The sequence below is a fragment of the Mustela nivalis genome (genome assembly GCF_964662115.1).
Source record: "Mustela nivalis genome assembly, chromosome: 7".
Classification (NCBI taxonomy): Eukaryota; Metazoa; Chordata; class Mammalia; order Carnivora; family Mustelidae; genus Mustela; species Mustela nivalis.
In genome coordinates, this window is record NC_139026.1 from 27,883,908 (window position 1) to 27,901,674 (window position 17,767).

Consider the following 17,767-nt stretch of genomic DNA (forward strand, 5'->3'; position numbering starts at 1 on the left):
AACAACTTACTGAATTCTCATGAAAATTCTGTGAAAGATGCAACAAAACCGAGGAGGCCTAGACAGTGGAAGAAACTTGTTTGGGGATGTTAAGGAGCAAGAAGAGGAACCAGGATGAAAATTCAAATACCAATCTTATTAAAGAATTGTAGAAACATTTAAAAATATACAAAACCTGCAAAACGAGGGGTGCCTGGGTGGCTCAGTGGTTTGAACTTCTGCCTTCGGCTCTGGTCATGATCCCGGAATCTCTGGATGGAGTCCCATGTGGGGCTCCCTCTCGGTGGGGAGTCTGCTTCTCCCGCTCCCACTCCCCCTGCTCAAGCGCTGTCTGTCAAATAAATAAATGAAATCTTAAAAAAAAGAAAGAAAGAAACAAACAAACAAACCTGCAAAATGAGAGACTCTGGTGCACTCGTCACCCAGCTCTCAGCATGGAACAACTAATGCCAGTATTTTTCTATGTATCTCCACCTACCTTCCCCCTTCCATTTTATTTAGAAGCAAATTCCAGATGTCACGTTATTTTATCCAACAATATATCCATACGTTTCTCTGAGAGATGAAAGCTCTTAATTAATACAATCATAACTATCAGAACACATCTAAAATGTAAAGTTATTTAATATCAAATATTCATTCTGAGTACACATTTTCAATTATCTCATAAATATTAGAAACAGTTTATTTTACAGTTCCTGTGAATTAGGATCTGAATGAAGTACACCTATTGCAATCATTTAAATAGTTTTTAAGTCTCTTTTAAACTATACATTTGGAAAACTTATATTTCTTTACTTACAGTTTCTTTGCAGTTTATCTGCTGAAGTGTTGCATTTCCTCTTCCCTTCTGGCAACCATGAGTTTATTTTCTGTAATTAAGAGTTTGAGTCTTTATTTGTCTCTCTCTTCTTTTGTTCCCCTTTACATGTTTGTTTCTTAAATTCCAACCTGTGAGTTCAATCATGTGTTTGTCTTTCTCTGACTGACTTATTTCACTTAGCATTACGCTCTCTAGCACCACCCATTTCATTTCAAATGGCAATATTTCATTGTTTTTAATGGATGAATAATATTCTATTATATCTATATCTGTATGATATAAAAATATCTATATATATTTATCTATCTATATAGATAGATTTCAGATCTTCTTAATTGGTGAACACCTGGGCTGCTTCCATATCTTGGCTATTGCAAATAATGCTGCTATAAACACGGGGGTGTATATATCCCTTTGAATTTGTGTTCTTGTATTCTTTGGGTAAATACCCAGTAGTGTGATTGTTGGATTATAAGGTAGTTCTATTTTTTAATTTTTTGAGGAATGTCCATACTGTCTTCCACATTGGCTGCCCCAGTTTGCGTGCCCACCAACAGGGCAAGAAGGTTCCTTTTCCTCCACATCTTCACCAATGCCTGTTTTTTCTTGTGTTGTTGATTTTCACCGTTCTGATAGGTGATAAGGTGATAGCTCATGGTTTTAATTTGCATTTACCTGATGATGAGTGATGTTGAGAATCTTTTCTTTTCTTCTCTTTCCTTTAATATTTTATTTAGAGACACCGTGACAAAGGGAATACAAGCAAGGGGAGGGGGAGAGGGAGAAGCAGACTTCCTGCTGAGCAGGGAGTCCAATGTGGGACTCGATCCCAGGACTCTGGGATCATGACCTGAGCTGAAGGCAGACCCTTAATGACTGCCACCCAGGCACCTTGAGAATCTTTTCATGTGTCTGTTGGTCATTTGGATATCTTCTTTGGAGAAATATCTGTTTATATATTCTGTCCATTTTTAAATTAGCATAGTTGAATCCATTTCTTTAGCAGACTGAAGCATGTACCTTTAACTGTTTCTTCTAAATTGGGAGTTACATCTAGAGGCTTAACCAGATTCAATATTCATTATTTGCTTGATTGTTTTTGACAATATTTATACATAAATGAGGGTCTGTTTCTCCATCCAAAGGTTTATAATTGGTCTCTTCCCATGAGAAATACATGGCATACTGAGAAACTGTACCACTGGATCAGTTATCATGTGGGACGGGAAAGATAGTATCATTCAGACACATGTAGCCAAAAGTTCCTCACAAATATGTCAAAGACACAGAAGACATTGAGAGAAATTTTCAAATGCAGATAATGGAGATGACATATTTGATGGTAATATTTATTCCTAAAATATTTCTGGCCAACCAAGAAACAGAAGGAAAATTATTATTATTATAGCCAGTTGTATTCAAGTACTTCCAAGGAAAGTAAGAACCATTGTTCTTACAAAGCAGATTCTTACAAAGGATCTTTGTAAGATCCTTACAAAGGATCCTTATAGATCCTTACAAAGCAGGATCTGAAAAGAGGATTGTACCAAAACATAAAAGAAAAGATCTTGAAGCCACGACCATGAACTTTTCACCATGGGACAGCAGGACAGACTATAATTTTAAAACTAATCAATCAGTTGAGGTTCCTGGGTGGCTCAGTGGGTTAAAGCCTCTGCCTTCAGCTCAGGTCATGATCTCAGGGTCCTGGGATGGAGTCCCACACCAGGCTCTCTGCTCAGTGGGGAGCCTGCTCAGTGGGGAGCCTGCTTCCTCCCTCTCTCTCTGCCTGCTTCTCTGCCTACTTGTGATCTCTCTCTCTCTGTGTGTGTGTGTGTGTGTGTGTGTGTGTTAAATAAATAAATCTTAAAAAAAAACTAATCAATCAAAAAGATACCTTTATATATGAAGCGGTAAGACCACAACTCTCACGAAATATAGTCATTTGTCCCAGCTCTTCAAGAACTTACAGAAAAGAAAGAAAACTAAAGTGCAGGACAATACCTCATGAGCTTATATACAAACAGGAGTTTGGCAGGGGCTGTGTGGTCACCATTGTCTGGTGTGGTTAGGATGAATATTGGCAGGGGGTAAAGGGGTTGTTAGAGGACTTTTAGGAGTTGTGAGAATGAAGCTTGAAGGACATGAGTGGGTGGAATATTCCGTGAAACAGAAATGATAAGAACAAAAGCAAAAACGAATAGTTAAGAATAAGCATAGTATGTTCAAGGAACAGTATAGATCAACTTCTTTTAAAAAAAATACACACTGTGTACAAGTACATATGGCATGTTGCATAGTTCTAGAGTGAGGTCCCATACCATCTTGTTCTTGGTTTAGATTAAACATGAGACACCTTAGTGAAGTCATATCATTTCTCTCTTTTTTTTTAATAGAAGTTTTTTGTTTTTTTGTTTTTGTTTTTAATATTTTATTTATTTATTTGACAGAGAGAGAGAGAGAGAGAGATCGCAAGTAGGCAGAGAGGCAGGCAGAGAAAGAGAGGGAAACAAGCTCCCTGCTGAGCAGAGAATCTGATGCTGGGCTCGATCCCAGGACCCCGAGATCATGACCTGAGCCAAGGCAGAGGATTTAACCCACTGAGCCACCCAGGCAACCCAAAGTCATATAATTTCATTTAATTTCTGTTTCTTTACCCATAAAAGGGAGTATTGGACTAGTTTAGAAGTTCCTTAATTTCTGGGACCAGTGAAATTGTTTGAATGTTGAATAAGTTAATTTCTTAGAAGGTGAAAACCAAATTCAACAAAATAACAACAACCTGGCATCTTCTTATTATAATGATTTTTAAGAAGGTATATTTAATACAGAAGCAGAAGCTAGTTTCAGAAATGTGTGTATCCATGTATGTGAGTATGTGTGTATGTCTAATTTATATTAAAACTAACTTCATTGCACTCATTTGTTTTTCTAATTTTGATATAGACTGATAAGAACCTCATTATAGAGTCTATCTGATCAGCATTTGGAATCATAGACTAGCTGTTACTTAATAGTCCTTCCCTTTGTGACATTCTAAGAACTCATAACTAGGGTAATGTCCCTGTTTTACTCTGCTTGTAGTTGCTGGAAAAACTAGTTGACAGTACAATGTCCTGGCTAGACCTTAAATGTAACAGTATGTTTTTGCATCTGATGTCAGAATAAATACAAAGTTTTATAAAAATATGAATATGTAAAATCCCTGAGATGGATATAAATTTACTAGTAACTCAGAGAAGATAGTAGGGTTATGATTTTAAACACTAAAATGACTTTCTAAGCATTAAGATGTGAAGATTCCAAGTTTTAAGATTTTTTATGCTATATCTTCCAAAAAAACAATGTATACAATTCACCACAAGACATTCCTAAAATTCTAGAAGGACAACATAACCAAAATTGTTAGCCAAGCAGATATATCATTTTTTTCCTCCACAACTGAAATTTATCTGCACTTTAGGCTTGAACAAATGTTAAAAGAGTCACTGGGATATAAGTTCAATAATGTATAAAAGTGAGCATAAGTGGAAATTAAAACTTTGACAAAGAAGCCCATGGAGTAATAAAGAAATGTAGGCAGTTAACTTTTTTTTTTTTTCCCAAATGAAAGGCAATGTGTCTTTACTTGGTTGGAGAACACTAATTATCAAAGATTTGGCAGAAGACTGCCACTCCTAATTGCATGAAATTATCAAACTGACATTTCTGAAAATGGCAGTGATCATGACTGCATAATGCCGTTAAAAATCCTCCTACAAGATAGCTGTTTATCACCGAAAACACTTCACTCTTGTCATTTCTCTGTGAACTGTTTCTGTAGTAAGTTCTTGGAATATATTTATGTATGTTTAGAATCACATGCATTTTGATATTTAAATTTATAATAACCATTGATCTCTGAATTGGATACTAGATTTTTTTTTCCCCACTATCAACAGAGTCATGTGAGTAAAAAGGTTATTTGCAGAGAACTTAGAAGGTAGGTGATTTCAGATACACTTTCTGTAATTTTCATGGAGGACTGGAAGACCGCACGATGACTACCATGATAATTGAACAGCACACACTTACGTAAGGTTCAAAATTGAAAAGACATCTTTCCAACATAACAATTGCATTCCCTGTTACAGTTTTCCTTTTAATTGAAAGCTGTAGATTAATTGTATTTTCTACAGGGATGTGGGCAATTTCTGTCTTGGTCATGCTGCGTTCTCAGAACCTGATAAACTGATGATGTCTAGGAGGTATTCTATTGGCTTTGTTGAGTGAATGAAAGAATTTCAGCGTCAAGTACGATGGAGAGGTGGAAAAACTTTCCTGATGTATGTTATGCAATCTCAAATACAGAAAAGATCACATGAATTTGATAGAATTTTAATAGAATATCAAATTTCTGCTTAACTTCCTACATCAATCTAAAAAAAGCCAATGGAAGAGACAGAAGCATTTTGAATGTATCCCTCTGGCAATGGTAGGTTAGGTCAGATGGATCTTCAATGATTTGGCTAAAGCTCTTCTCTACTAAATGGTACATTTATGTAGAAAGGCATATATTTAGAAATCACATGCCCTTAACACTGATCCAAGGAATTATTTTCTAAAACAAGAACAATGAGGTAACACCTTAATGTGCCCTGAGAATTTTCAGCCACTCTCTTACAAAATATGAATTTTAGTTTTACACAGCAAAGTAATTACATGGGAAAAATAATGTGGTCAGTGTATAATTTTAAAAAATATATAGAGCATTTGATTTCTTTGGAAAGGATAAAGCAGACATTTTAAACTATAGTCGATGTAATTCCTAGAAGAAGAAAAATATGGTAGCAGTAAAACTTTCATTGCAACATTGATTTTTTTGTGAGCACATCCTTTGTGATTCTGTGGGCCTGCATCCCTCTTACTGACTGCATTATTTCTTTTACTGTCACACAAGGTCTGGAAAAAGTGCCGAAAGATCTTCCCCCTGACACTACGCTGCTTGACTTGCAAAACAACAAAATAACCGAAATCAAAGATGGGGACTTCAAGAACCTGAAGAACCTTCATGTAAGATTTCTGTGTTTGTTTGTTTGTTTTTGAGTTGTAACAAGATCTGACTCACAGGATTCTTCAAAACAAGGCTAGGAGTACTATATGATAATAAATAAGCACAGAGGCATTTATTAAATCCTCTATTTTGGGGGTGACAGGGGAGCAAAGCATCATATTCATTAACCTCTAAAAAAAATCAGCTAATTTTCTTACATTTACCCCATAGATCTTTGGTCTTTGTATCCTCAAAAATACTTCATATCTTAGTCTTCTCTTACGTTTCATGAATTAAAGTCTTTATCTTCCTAGGAAGATTCCAGAGATTCCATTTCAATATTGGAGCAAAATACAAAATGGATTACTGAACTTAGTATTAGTTTATCTCTTTGGTCTTCTTTCATTAGTTTTCTAAGAGGTGCCAATGTTGTAAAAGCTCAAAGATTAGCACCAAGAGAAAAAGGGATAGCCATCTGTAGTTTACTTAGTAAATATAATTCTATCTTCAAATATCTATATATCTATAGCTTGCTTTGTATTTAGAACTTTGCTTATTGCATTCTTATCTGTATCTGTGCTTTAATTGTGATTTTTACTTACCTCTACTCTACTATGTCACACATCCAGTCTACCAAACAGGATTCCAGCAGAAAATTGGTGGCACTCTCTAAAGTGTTCACAGAGAAGGCATTACTGAAGGGATGATTTGCATAGGGATATAGGAACCAACGAAGCATTATGAAACACCCAAGCCCACCTTGAAAGAGGTGGGGAGCCATAGTCTTACCTCCTCATTTCCTGTCTGTGTCTCCTATAGGTGAACCTAACTGGGGGCCAGGGTCAAGATCATCTGGGTAAGGTAGTCCCCAGAGTTTATCTTCCCAGGACACAAAGGAAACTCACAAAGAAAGAAGAATGAGTATAACTATAGTTGGGAGAGGGTATGTGGTAAATGGAGGATGACCAACCCTGTCAAATAGGGTTCAGCATTGCTAAGGCAGCCTTCTGTCAGAGTAAGTGTATTGTCTTTTCAGGTAGGGGATCAGAATCCTAATAAACTGTATGCTCTAGTCCAGCTCTCTATCTGTGAGATAAATAGAAAGTAGTTTCCCCTCAGAATATCATTGCACATTTAGTATAAATAAGCCAACCTTCAATGTCCAAAATAAATACTGCAAGTCTCACTGTCTCTGTATTCTACTCTGGTAGACCACTCTTGAAGTATTAAGTATGGTCCTGGGCAAGACATTTAAGGAGGGCATTAACAGTTGAGTATCCACAGAATGGTTATCATGAGGATAAAGAATTTGGAAATCATGTCTGATAGGCAGAGTTGACAGAGATATGGATGCCCAAACTGAGTGAAAGAGGTCATGAGTGACAATTTTGAAGGGCCATGCTAGAAAAGAGAAATTGAATTTACTTGCTTCAACTGTAAGATGACAGAATTGTCCTCTTGACAATTGAGTGGAAATTTCAGGGAAGCAGAGTTTTGCTCAACATTAGAAATACAACGTATAGGGGGCACCTGGGTGGTTCAGTCATTAGGTCTCTGCCTTCAGCTCAGGTCATGATCCCAGGGTCCTGGGATCAAGTCCCGCATTGGGCTTCCCGCTCAGTGGGAAGCCTGCTTCTCTCCCTCTCCCACTCCCCCTGCTTGTGTTTCCCTCTCTCGTTGTGCCTCTCTCTGTCAAATAAATAAAATATTTTAAAAAAATGCAATGTATAGTGTTAGAAGTTTCAGAAAACAATGGAGAGAGTTGTTTAGTTATGAGTGACCTGTATGTAGAGATAAGTTTATAGGTTCTTATGATGAATAGCAGAGAAATACATTTTTAAGGTTGGGAGTATAAACAGAAAACTCTAATTTCAGATCCATTTAGTTCTTGTAACCATTATAGAAAATAATTGAAGGGATATATAGTAAGAATAGGCAATACATGTAAATATAAAAATAAGACATCTGGCTGGTATGCTTTAGAATAAGAAATATAGATTCAAGGGAAATAATGTAATGTAAAATAAACTGGTCATCTTATGTTACAGAACTAATATAATCAGGACAGGATTTAGACACCAACTTTCTGACAGCTAGAGTGAGAAAAGCAATAAACACCCACTAGGTGAAAATATACCATATTCTTAGAAGGTTGTAAAGATTTTTTCCTTAAGATTTTAAGATTCTCTGTGGAACGATTAATATAAACAAAAGTGGCAAATAAAATGGCATAGTCAGTTTATCTCCAACCATAGGAGACCAATGTAATGTAAGTAGTGAATGCTCTCAGACAGATCAGACATATCCTACCTACATCAGGTGACCAGTATGTGAGAGAATATGGGACAAACAGCTTTTTAGAGGGTTAGCAGAATTTTGAAAGGATGAGAAGGAAAAGAGGGTTTTCTCTACAAAAGGAAAGGAAAGAAGAAAATAAGCAGATAGGAGGTGGCTAGAGTGAAAGACAAGCTAGAAAAAGTGAGGATAAGGCTTGAGCTAGAGATTTCAAATCTTGAACCAGTGGGATCCATCTTCACTGTTAAGATCCCAGGCCTGAGCCCCAACCCACCCTTTCTCTGACTCCATGGTATGCTTTCCCTGGGAGTGGGACAATGGTGATACCAATAAGGTTTGTCAATGACTATTTAAACTATCACTGGATCTGTTAAAAGATTAATTAAGAAAAACTTAATATTATTTTCAATGAACTAAAATTTAAAACTTCATTTTATTTTTATAAGTTTACCCTAAAGCTAATTTTTTTAAGGGAGGAAAATTCTCTTACTCTAATCCTAAGTTTCTATATTGTTAAGTATAATCTAAATAATTTATTTAAACTCTGCATGTCCTTAAATAAAAGATATCTGTTTCTGTGACACTGTCATTAAATCTGGCATTTGTAATAATATGTTCTTTCTTTTCCATGTTTCTTTCTCTGTATGTTTTAGGCAACTACCATCTTAGCAATCTCTTTCTTTCTACTTCAAAGTATACATGGAGGAGAGAGTTTATTAGAGCTTCCAACTCTTCAGAGGATGTTAAACAGCTAGTTTTCTCTTACTCTTTCATTCATGATAGTTTCTATCCTTGTTATTATGCAAATAAACATTATAATTTCAGCCAGGAAAGCCACACTTGAATGAAAAGGAGGACGAGAAGTGAAACTTCAGCAACGATTAAAATAGAAAGGATTTGACAGAACGCTTCCTCTCTTCTCAATAGTTTTATCATTTTAGACTCTGTGTCACATGATGAGTAGTACATACTGTGCAAGAATAGTTTTATACTCGTATGTAATCAAAAAACACAGTTATCCTGTGAAATAATGGAAAATTAAATATTATAGTGCCAACATTTAATATATTTCCTTTGAATTCATGCTTAAAAAATCTAGTCAGGGAGGTTTTTTTAACTAAAAATAAAATATTGTTAAAGATTGAGTAGTAGTAAACACTTGTCTAGCAATTACTATATACTAGGCTTAATACCTATACACACTCACTTACTAATTTTCACAACCATTCTTTTGAGGTGGACACTCTTAATAACGCCTTTATACAGAAGAGGACATCCAGATACAGAAAGGTTACTTAGTCACGCACTATAAGTCATGCACGTTCATCGTCACTCACAAATAAGAGCCAAATGTTGAGACTGAAACTCAGGAGCACTGTGAATTGAGTCCGTTAATTGCCTATAAATATGATAGTAACCATACAATTCCTTAAAACCATACCTGATGCAATATAAACCACATATAAGGGACTTTGGAGAAAACTACATCATATTAAGCCAGGTTTCAAGATTATTTTCTTCCAATTTTATTGAACTATAATTGCCATACAGCAGTGTGTTAAGTTTAAAGATGTATAGCATAATGACTTCATATATTGCAAAATGATCACCATAATAAGTTTAGTTAACATCCACCATATATAATATTATATATATATAATATACACACATACATATATACATATAAAACATTTTTTTCTTTTCATATATATATATATATGAAAAAGAAACATTTTTTCTTTTCATATGTTTTTCATATTCTTTTCATATTTTTCATATATATGAAAAGAAAAAAATGTTTTTTTCCTTGTGAGGAGAACTTTTAGGGCTTACTCTCTTAGCAACCTTCAACTATATATACCATGCCACAATGTTGGCTGTAGTCATCATGTTGTACCTTACCTCCCCTGTCCTTACACACTTTATAACTGCAAGTTTGTTTCTTTTGATCTCCTTCTTGGATGAAGGTGGTGAAAATGCTTTTATTCCTGCTTTCACTCATTTCCATTGCCAGTCGCCTTCTTCATCACCTCTCCCCTACCTCCCAGGCTAGATCCCTTTTTCTTTAGTTACCAAAGAAGTAGGTCATCCTGGTTTTTGAGGCTGTGCTTCAATTTTATCTCTTCTCCTCAGGCTTCTACCCCATCTTTGCAAAGTCATGATAAACTGATTCTGCTTGTCTTTTACCTTTTCCTTTCTTCTCTGTTTTTACTTTTATTTGAATTTGTTATATGCAGAATTGACTCCCAGGCCACAAATTTTTGTTTCTTCAGTATCTTCTGGGATATCTTTTTCCTCTGTGCAACTGCCTCTTCTGGTTTAAGATCTTTCTGCTTTTTCAGTGAGGATCATCTCAGTGCGGCAGGGAGAGCTCCTGCAGGGAGGGGTTCATCGGCCGTGAGTCCTGTCAATTCAACACTGCATCTCGGGAGCTTTGTTCCCTGGGATGTGCTCAATGACCAGAGAATCTACAGTTCTTAAGTTCAGCAATACTCTCTGCATTTTTAAGCATGTGCAGTCAGAATTCAGTACTCTTTTTGGGCCATCTGTGTCCAAGAGTGACTGTTTGGCCCGGGGCTCACCTACCAACTCCACCATTGTAGGGACCAGGTGGCACACATGGCTTTCCCAAAGTGACATCCTTCAGATACTTGGTGGCTTTTCCGATATGCATGCTCTTGATGGCTTAGGCAGTTTCATGTGCGTTCTTAAAGCAAACACAAAGATTTGAACATCCTGATTTGTGTGATCTTATAGGATTTTCTGGGCCAAGTCAATAGTGAACCATTTTTGATCACCTTGGGTTGTTTACAGGAAGAGCTTTCTGCTTTTCATCAGCTGATCTCCTAAAGAATACCTGAGGCTCACCTTTGACTCTTTCTTGATTTAGCTGGTCTTTTGCATTAGCCAATGGAATTAGTTTTCTTTTGTTTTCCCATCTCAACATCTTGTCATTGCCTGTTATAATTGTAAGGGTGCTTTCTTAAATACATACCACTGTGTCTTTTTGGCACTAATATCAACCATCTTTAAGCAATACTGTATATACGCAATTAACTTTTTTTCACCTGTGGATTTTTCTTTAAGGTGGTTTTATTAAAGCATGGGGACAGGACCAATGGCAGAAAGAGCTGCCTTACCTATGGATCTGTTTTATGTGAAATTCTAATTCATATAGGTCTTAAGATTTTACCTCATTATGACTAAAATTTACAGAGTTTATTTATGTTACAAATTTTTTTTAAATTTGAGAGTAGGAATGTTGCCATTTGAAAGGTGCTTTGCAAATAAATCTATATACATTATCATGTATGCCCTGTAGATGCTATTATTATTCTCACTGTACTGAAGAAATAATTGGGGCAAATGTCACACAACCCCCAAGACTTAATAGCAGACACTACGGTGGCATGCTCACAGGTAGAAACATCATCTAGTTATTATCTAGTTTAAAAAAGATGATATTTTATTAGCAGAAATGGCAGATAATAGATCATCAGGGTGATTCTTCATACTAGGTTTTGATATTTAACATAAAATAATCAGATTTTCAGACCATGTTGAATGCATTGAATGATATCTAGCTTTCAGAGTTGTCTTTCATAGATAGCAATAGAAGATCTCCTCTTTCTTCATGATTAAGCATCTGCCACTTTGGGTGTCTTTCAATGATGCGAGTCCTCTTAAACCTCTCCTCTGGCTCTAGCTTTTACTAATTTCCTGGACATTTTACTGGTTAATATTAATTTCCTATGACTTTAACTCTCATGTGTTTTTTAATTTTCTGTAATATTCATTGGAATTTCCTGGGGTTTTGTTTTAATCAACCCATCATCTTAGCTGAAAAACTATTACTTAGAAGGAATTTTAGTTAGTCAAGTAATGTGAACTCCATGAGCATATACATGTGTTAACTAACCAGCTGTTACCTTCAGAAAGTATTCCTGCATTTCTGAATCTGGAAGTTCTCATTGTTTTCTTTTTTTGTCCCTGTGCTTTTCATATATGCACATAAATCCACTATAATTGAAAATGAGGTTTCTTAGACCATACTCAAATGATCCTGAATTCCTTAGGATTAATTGATAAGAAGATTTAGTATAATAAGAAGCATGGTTCTATAGACATACATATCACTGGAAGAGAAAGAGGTATCCAAAAATAAGCTCAGCAATAGCTATACATATACCAGTAATGAATGAGAAGCAATTTTGCAGAAACAAAAATTTGAGAATTACCAAATATATTAGCACATTTGGTTACATAAAATCTTTATATGTAAAAAGGACAAAAACAGAAGAAAAATATATTTAAGCTCTGCATTTCATATTAATTACATCTTTATTTTCTGTAGACCAATTATTAAAATATATTAAAACTTACTAAAATGAGTAGTATTGTGATCAGGTAATCCTTTCTCTCCAAAAAGTACAGAAAACAGTAGCAGAACAAAAGGAAATTCATTTAACCTTTCAAGTGACAAAGAAATGCAAAGAAATTATAATGAGGCACAACATGGTGTACTAATTTGACAAACTTTTTGAAAAAAATAGATCTAAATTTATAAGGCTGCAAGAAAGCACAAAAATTTTACTCTTTTACGTTGCTGTGGTAATATAAATTGGTGTCACCGTTTGGTACTGGAATTCATGGCAGCAGTCAATGAAGATGGATTTTAGGCTGGGGGATGGATGCACTGGACTCTTTTCTGGTATCTTGGGTTACTCTTGTAGTTTCAATCTTTAGAAGTATTAACTGTTTAAAAATTAAGTGTCTATCTATGTATCTATATTATAACCTATAACCTATATCTCATCACCTTTATTCCTGATGCTCCTGATGTTCAGATCCTCATATACTTCTTAAGTGAAAGAGTCACGTTTGCTTAATTTTTTCTGATTTCTTGCAATATATATAATATTTGACTTTTTTCCCTAATTTCTTGCTATATATATATATATATATAGAGAGAGAGAGAGAGAGAGAGAGAGAGAGCTGAAATTAAGGTGTTGTTTTTGTTCATTATCTATAGACGTTGATTCTTGTCAACAACAAAATTAACAAAATCAGCCCTGGAGCATTCACACCTTTGTTGAAATTGGAACGACTTTATCTATCCAAGAATCATCTGAAGGAATTGCCAGAAAAAATGCCCAAAACTCTTCAGGAGCTGCGTGCCCATGAGAATGAGATCACCAAAGTGCGGAAAGCTGTGTTCAATGGACTGAACCAGATGATCGTCATAGGTACAGATATTCTTAAAACTCTAAGGCCAGGATTGAAGGTCCACCTTAGAAGATTCCAAGTTAGCTATAGCTGCAGGAGGTAGACCAACCAGAGCTTACATATCTTTAGCCTGTAGGAGTAAGAGTAGCAAAATCGGCAGAAATGAGACTTGGAATCGTACCTTACAATGTTTTTGTGTCTCGTCCTCGAGGATCTGAGAATGTGGAGAAGTTCTAGGGCCAAAGTCACCCTACTGGTATGCCCAAGATGCGAGATGGAATTAGGTAGTGATTGATTAGAGATATGTGGGGATACCTTTCCATCATGGGAATTGCTTCTATTCTGAACATCTATAAATCACTCACTTTAAACAATGTGTTCTAACGTTTTGCTCCATGTGTGGTAAAAATGATGATTTTATAATTGGCTTACAAGATGCTAATATTTCAAATTATTTCATATTTTAATTCATCTCAGGAAAGTAATAACACCATAATAAGTGTGACTTATTAACACGTGTTTTTGTTGATTTCTGTGCAATCCTGTATATGTACTTTAAATAATCTTCTTGTTATTGTTTTCATCGCTATTGCTTTTTCCATAAACTTTTGTTTTCTTATTGTGTTTGTTGTTTGTTTTAAAAAAAAAAAATTTTGCCTCAGTTTGCTATCCCTTTGAAGAGTGTATCCTTTAATTTCTCTTTGGTTTCTCAGTCAAGTTGTTATCAACCCTAATTTCTCTTAAAATCCTTAAAATCTTCTCTTAAAATCTTAAAAAATTGAAACAGACCCTACTCTGATTTGAAATATCCTAATGTTGTCCGCTAAAGCTTTGTATTTATTGCATTTGTAGAACTGGGCACCAACCCACTGAAGAGCTCGGGAATTGAAAATGGAGCCTTCCAGGGAATGAAGAAGCTGTCCTATATCCGCATTGCTGACACCAATATAACTACCATCCCTCAAGGTGACAGAAAAGTCTCTAAAGCAGTCTGAACAACTAAATCTTAAAACTTTAACATTTAAAAAAAATTGTTTTGGAAATTTAAATGGTGACTGAAGTAGCCAATGTTATTGCTGGTAAATTGTTTACCCTTGGAAGTGTTTTTTTTTTTTTTTTTTTTTTCAGCCTAGATGACTCCTGGGCCATCACGGCCCACAGTAGAGATGGCTAGACCCTTCTACCTATTAAGTCTCTTCTAAGATATAACAACACACAATGATTTCATATTAAATAATTGTGATAAAAGAGAAGAATTGTGATAGCACAAATGTACAATTATTTAAAAAGCAGAATGCCTTAGTGGCATTAAAAAAGAAGATACATGATGTACCTTGAGCCAATTTTTACTTGAGTCTGCAATCTTTTAGTGAATTCCTTTCCATCATAGGACATCTCAGGCCTTACGAGTAAGAGCAGCCACAGAGGTCATGCTCTTGTATGATAGTGTCTGTTGTATGTTGTAGAGTGGGGATTTTGGTCTGTAGGGTTGAGTTCAGTTTGTCCCTAATTTGCTCTAAGGCCTTGGACAAGTTTATTCAATACTTATGCCTCAATTTCTTTATTTTTAAAAATATTTTAAATATTTAAAATATTTTAAAATATTTTGTTTATTTATTTGACAGAGAGAGAAAGCATAAGTAGGCAGAGCACGAGGCAGAGAGAGAAGGTGAAGCAGGCTCTCCACTGAGCAGGGAGCCCTATGAAGAGCTCGATTCCAGGACCCTGGGATCATGACCTGAGTCAAAGGCAGCCACTTAACCAACTGAGCCACTCAGGTGCCCCTGCCTCAATTTCTTTATTCATGAATGTGTAATAGCATTAGTTTGTCTTAAAATTAAATAACTAATTAGAGAAATATCTGGTATTCAAATAAGTAGTAGATTAATATTACCTTTTATTATTTCTTAAAATTATTTTGACACTCATTTTGCTTAGGCAAAGTACCAAACATCAGAGACAGGACAATGAATAGGATCTATTACCTGACTTCAAGGAGCTTATCACCAGAGCAAAGCCAGACAGGTCAGCAGCAGTCATCACACGGCCTCATGCTAAGGGTTCCCTGGGGGAGGCAAGGAAGCCAATCTTTGTGAATCAGAAAAGAAATCAACTCACCAAAAAAAGCAATTCCTCTAATTCTCACATTTTCCCTGCTCCAGGGTTTTAGTGTCACAAAAGCCCCTCTATATTCTCAAATTTTCCCCTCCACCTGGCCCTTTCTCAGCTTAGATATCTCGTTCTTGGACTGGGTACAAAATGTAGGTTCTTGCCCACAGAAAACAACTACCCTTCACTGTACTTCCACAGAAACTCAGCTTCCAAGAAGATATATTCCATAGAATGGTTTCTTACCATCCCTTGCTCTCTCCACAGTCTTTTTGCTACAGAAGATGTTTATGCCTATAATAGTAACTGCTGGTACAGATTAGATAGATAGACAGATAGATGATAGATAGGTAGATATTGATCTACAGTGTATGAAGTACCTTCATGTTGGGCCTCCAACTTGTTGCATCATAACAAGTGGTTTTATTCTTTTGTTTTTTTTTTTAAATTCCCAGTGCAGAGGTGTATATATCTATATCTATGTTTATTTTATGTTATATATATTAATATTATCTCAAGTGCAGATGTGTATATATTTATATTTTTAATATATTTTATATTTTAATAATATTTTAAAATTTAAATTATATTTTTATATATTACATGTACACATGTAATATATGCAATGCCCAAAGCTATAGAGCGGTAGGAAATGGAGTAGAAAAGCTGGAATTTAAAGTCGGGGTCTTTTCCACTACTTCATGCTACCAAATGACTTGCATTAAACACAGTCCTTGATTTTGCTCTCCTTCTTAATGCGTCCTCCAAAATATGCCTCGGGAACACATTTCATCACTTAGTGATCTGTATTTGCTATTTCTCCTCCTTACTCTAGGTGCTCTTTTCTCACCATCTCTAGCTTACTTTTATGTATTAAACACTTACTATAAAAATTATAGTAACGAAGTTTTGCTAAGCACTTACTAATACCAAGTATCATGCTGAAGGCTTTTTATGGATTCTTTGCTATGAATTTCAAACCATTCCTCTATAGTAATATTATCATACCTACTTAATAAATGAGGAAAATGAAGCTTAAAGACACGAAGTACATCGTGCCCAAGGTCCTGGGGCTAGGAGGTGGCCAAGTCAGGACTGTGCTGTGCTGACGTGAGTTCATGGGCATGACCATTGTACTCTGCTGCCAACTTAAGTACTCCTGCCTATGCATGTTTATGCCAACAAAACAGATAAGTCTGCTTTTCCTAGGCTTGACCCTTATGCCTTATGCCCTTAAGCACCATCCTCTGGGAGTCCTAATGTCCATACACTATCTACCATCAATGATGGAAACACATGGCAGTGGAGTGAAGTGGACAGTTATGTATTCTCCACGTAGACCACATGGTTGGAAGGTCTGATTCTGCCACTTAGTTGTTCTGTGACTTCAGGCTAATTTTTGCACATCTCCAAACCTCAGTTTTGCTGTGAAATGGATTTGTTAATGACACCTGTTTTCTAGGATATTTGTGAGGATTAATAAACACAAATAAGACGCACAATGTGCAAACATTGTAGCTGGCCCAAAGTAAGCTCTTAATATATTTACCTTAAAAATGGGAAGGGAAACGAAAGGGGGAAAAAAAGGAGGCAGAGTATAGGTTCTTAGCTAAATATTACTACAGTGGCAAATGATTATGGTATTCTTGATAAATTTGCCTCTCTCTATCCTATTGCAGTTTTCTTCCACTGTCAAACTTTCTCGTGGCTATCACTTCCCTTTTGGGAAACTGATGCTGTAGAAGGGAAGACACTTAGAAAGTAGGTAGGGTTATGGACACGATGATGATTGCTGTTCTAGAGACAGTACATTTTTAAAAACATCTTTTCGTGGTGATAGGGAAGAAAAGATGTGTATTCAATTGCTTTGTTTTATATATTCATTCATTCATTACATATAGGAATACTTTAAAAATCCACATTTATTTATTCTAAGGAGATTTAGGAGGTTGAAATCCCTTATTCCAAGAGTGACTGTGGTCTCCTGGTATTTAGTCATAAGAATGACTCAATTGTGATTTTGCTACTAGACCCCAAGACCAGATTCTTGAACCTCCATGCCATGAAAATGAACACCAGACTCAAGACAAAGAATGCTGGTGGAGTTTATTAGAGATAGCATACCTGCAAGGGAGCCGACTGGAAAGAGGAAGGGGTCTTGTGCAAAGAATAGAAAAGCCACTTTTCCAGAGGACGGAAAGAGAGTAGGGAAGCATTCTTCAATCCCACGGTCATTAACTTGTGGTCATTACTTCTCAGTGGACACAAGACAATCACAGGAT

General features: G+C 35.8%; 1 protein-coding gene across 2 annotated transcripts in view; it reads left to right on the top strand.

Moving 5' to 3' along the window:
* The window catches only part of DCN (decorin), a 42,037-nt gene that overhangs the window by 13,252 nt on the left and 11,018 nt on the right, over positions 1-17,767 (top strand). For both annotated transcript variants that reach the window (XM_082741014.1, XM_082741015.1), the window contains exons 3-5: positions 5,763-5,875; positions 13,183-13,396; positions 14,229-14,342. In XM_082741014.1, coding sequence (XP_082597140.1) covers positions 5,763-5,875; positions 13,183-13,396; positions 14,229-14,342 — 441 coding nt within the window. The remainder of the gene's footprint in view (positions 1-5,762; positions 5,876-13,182; positions 13,397-14,228; positions 14,343-17,767) is intronic.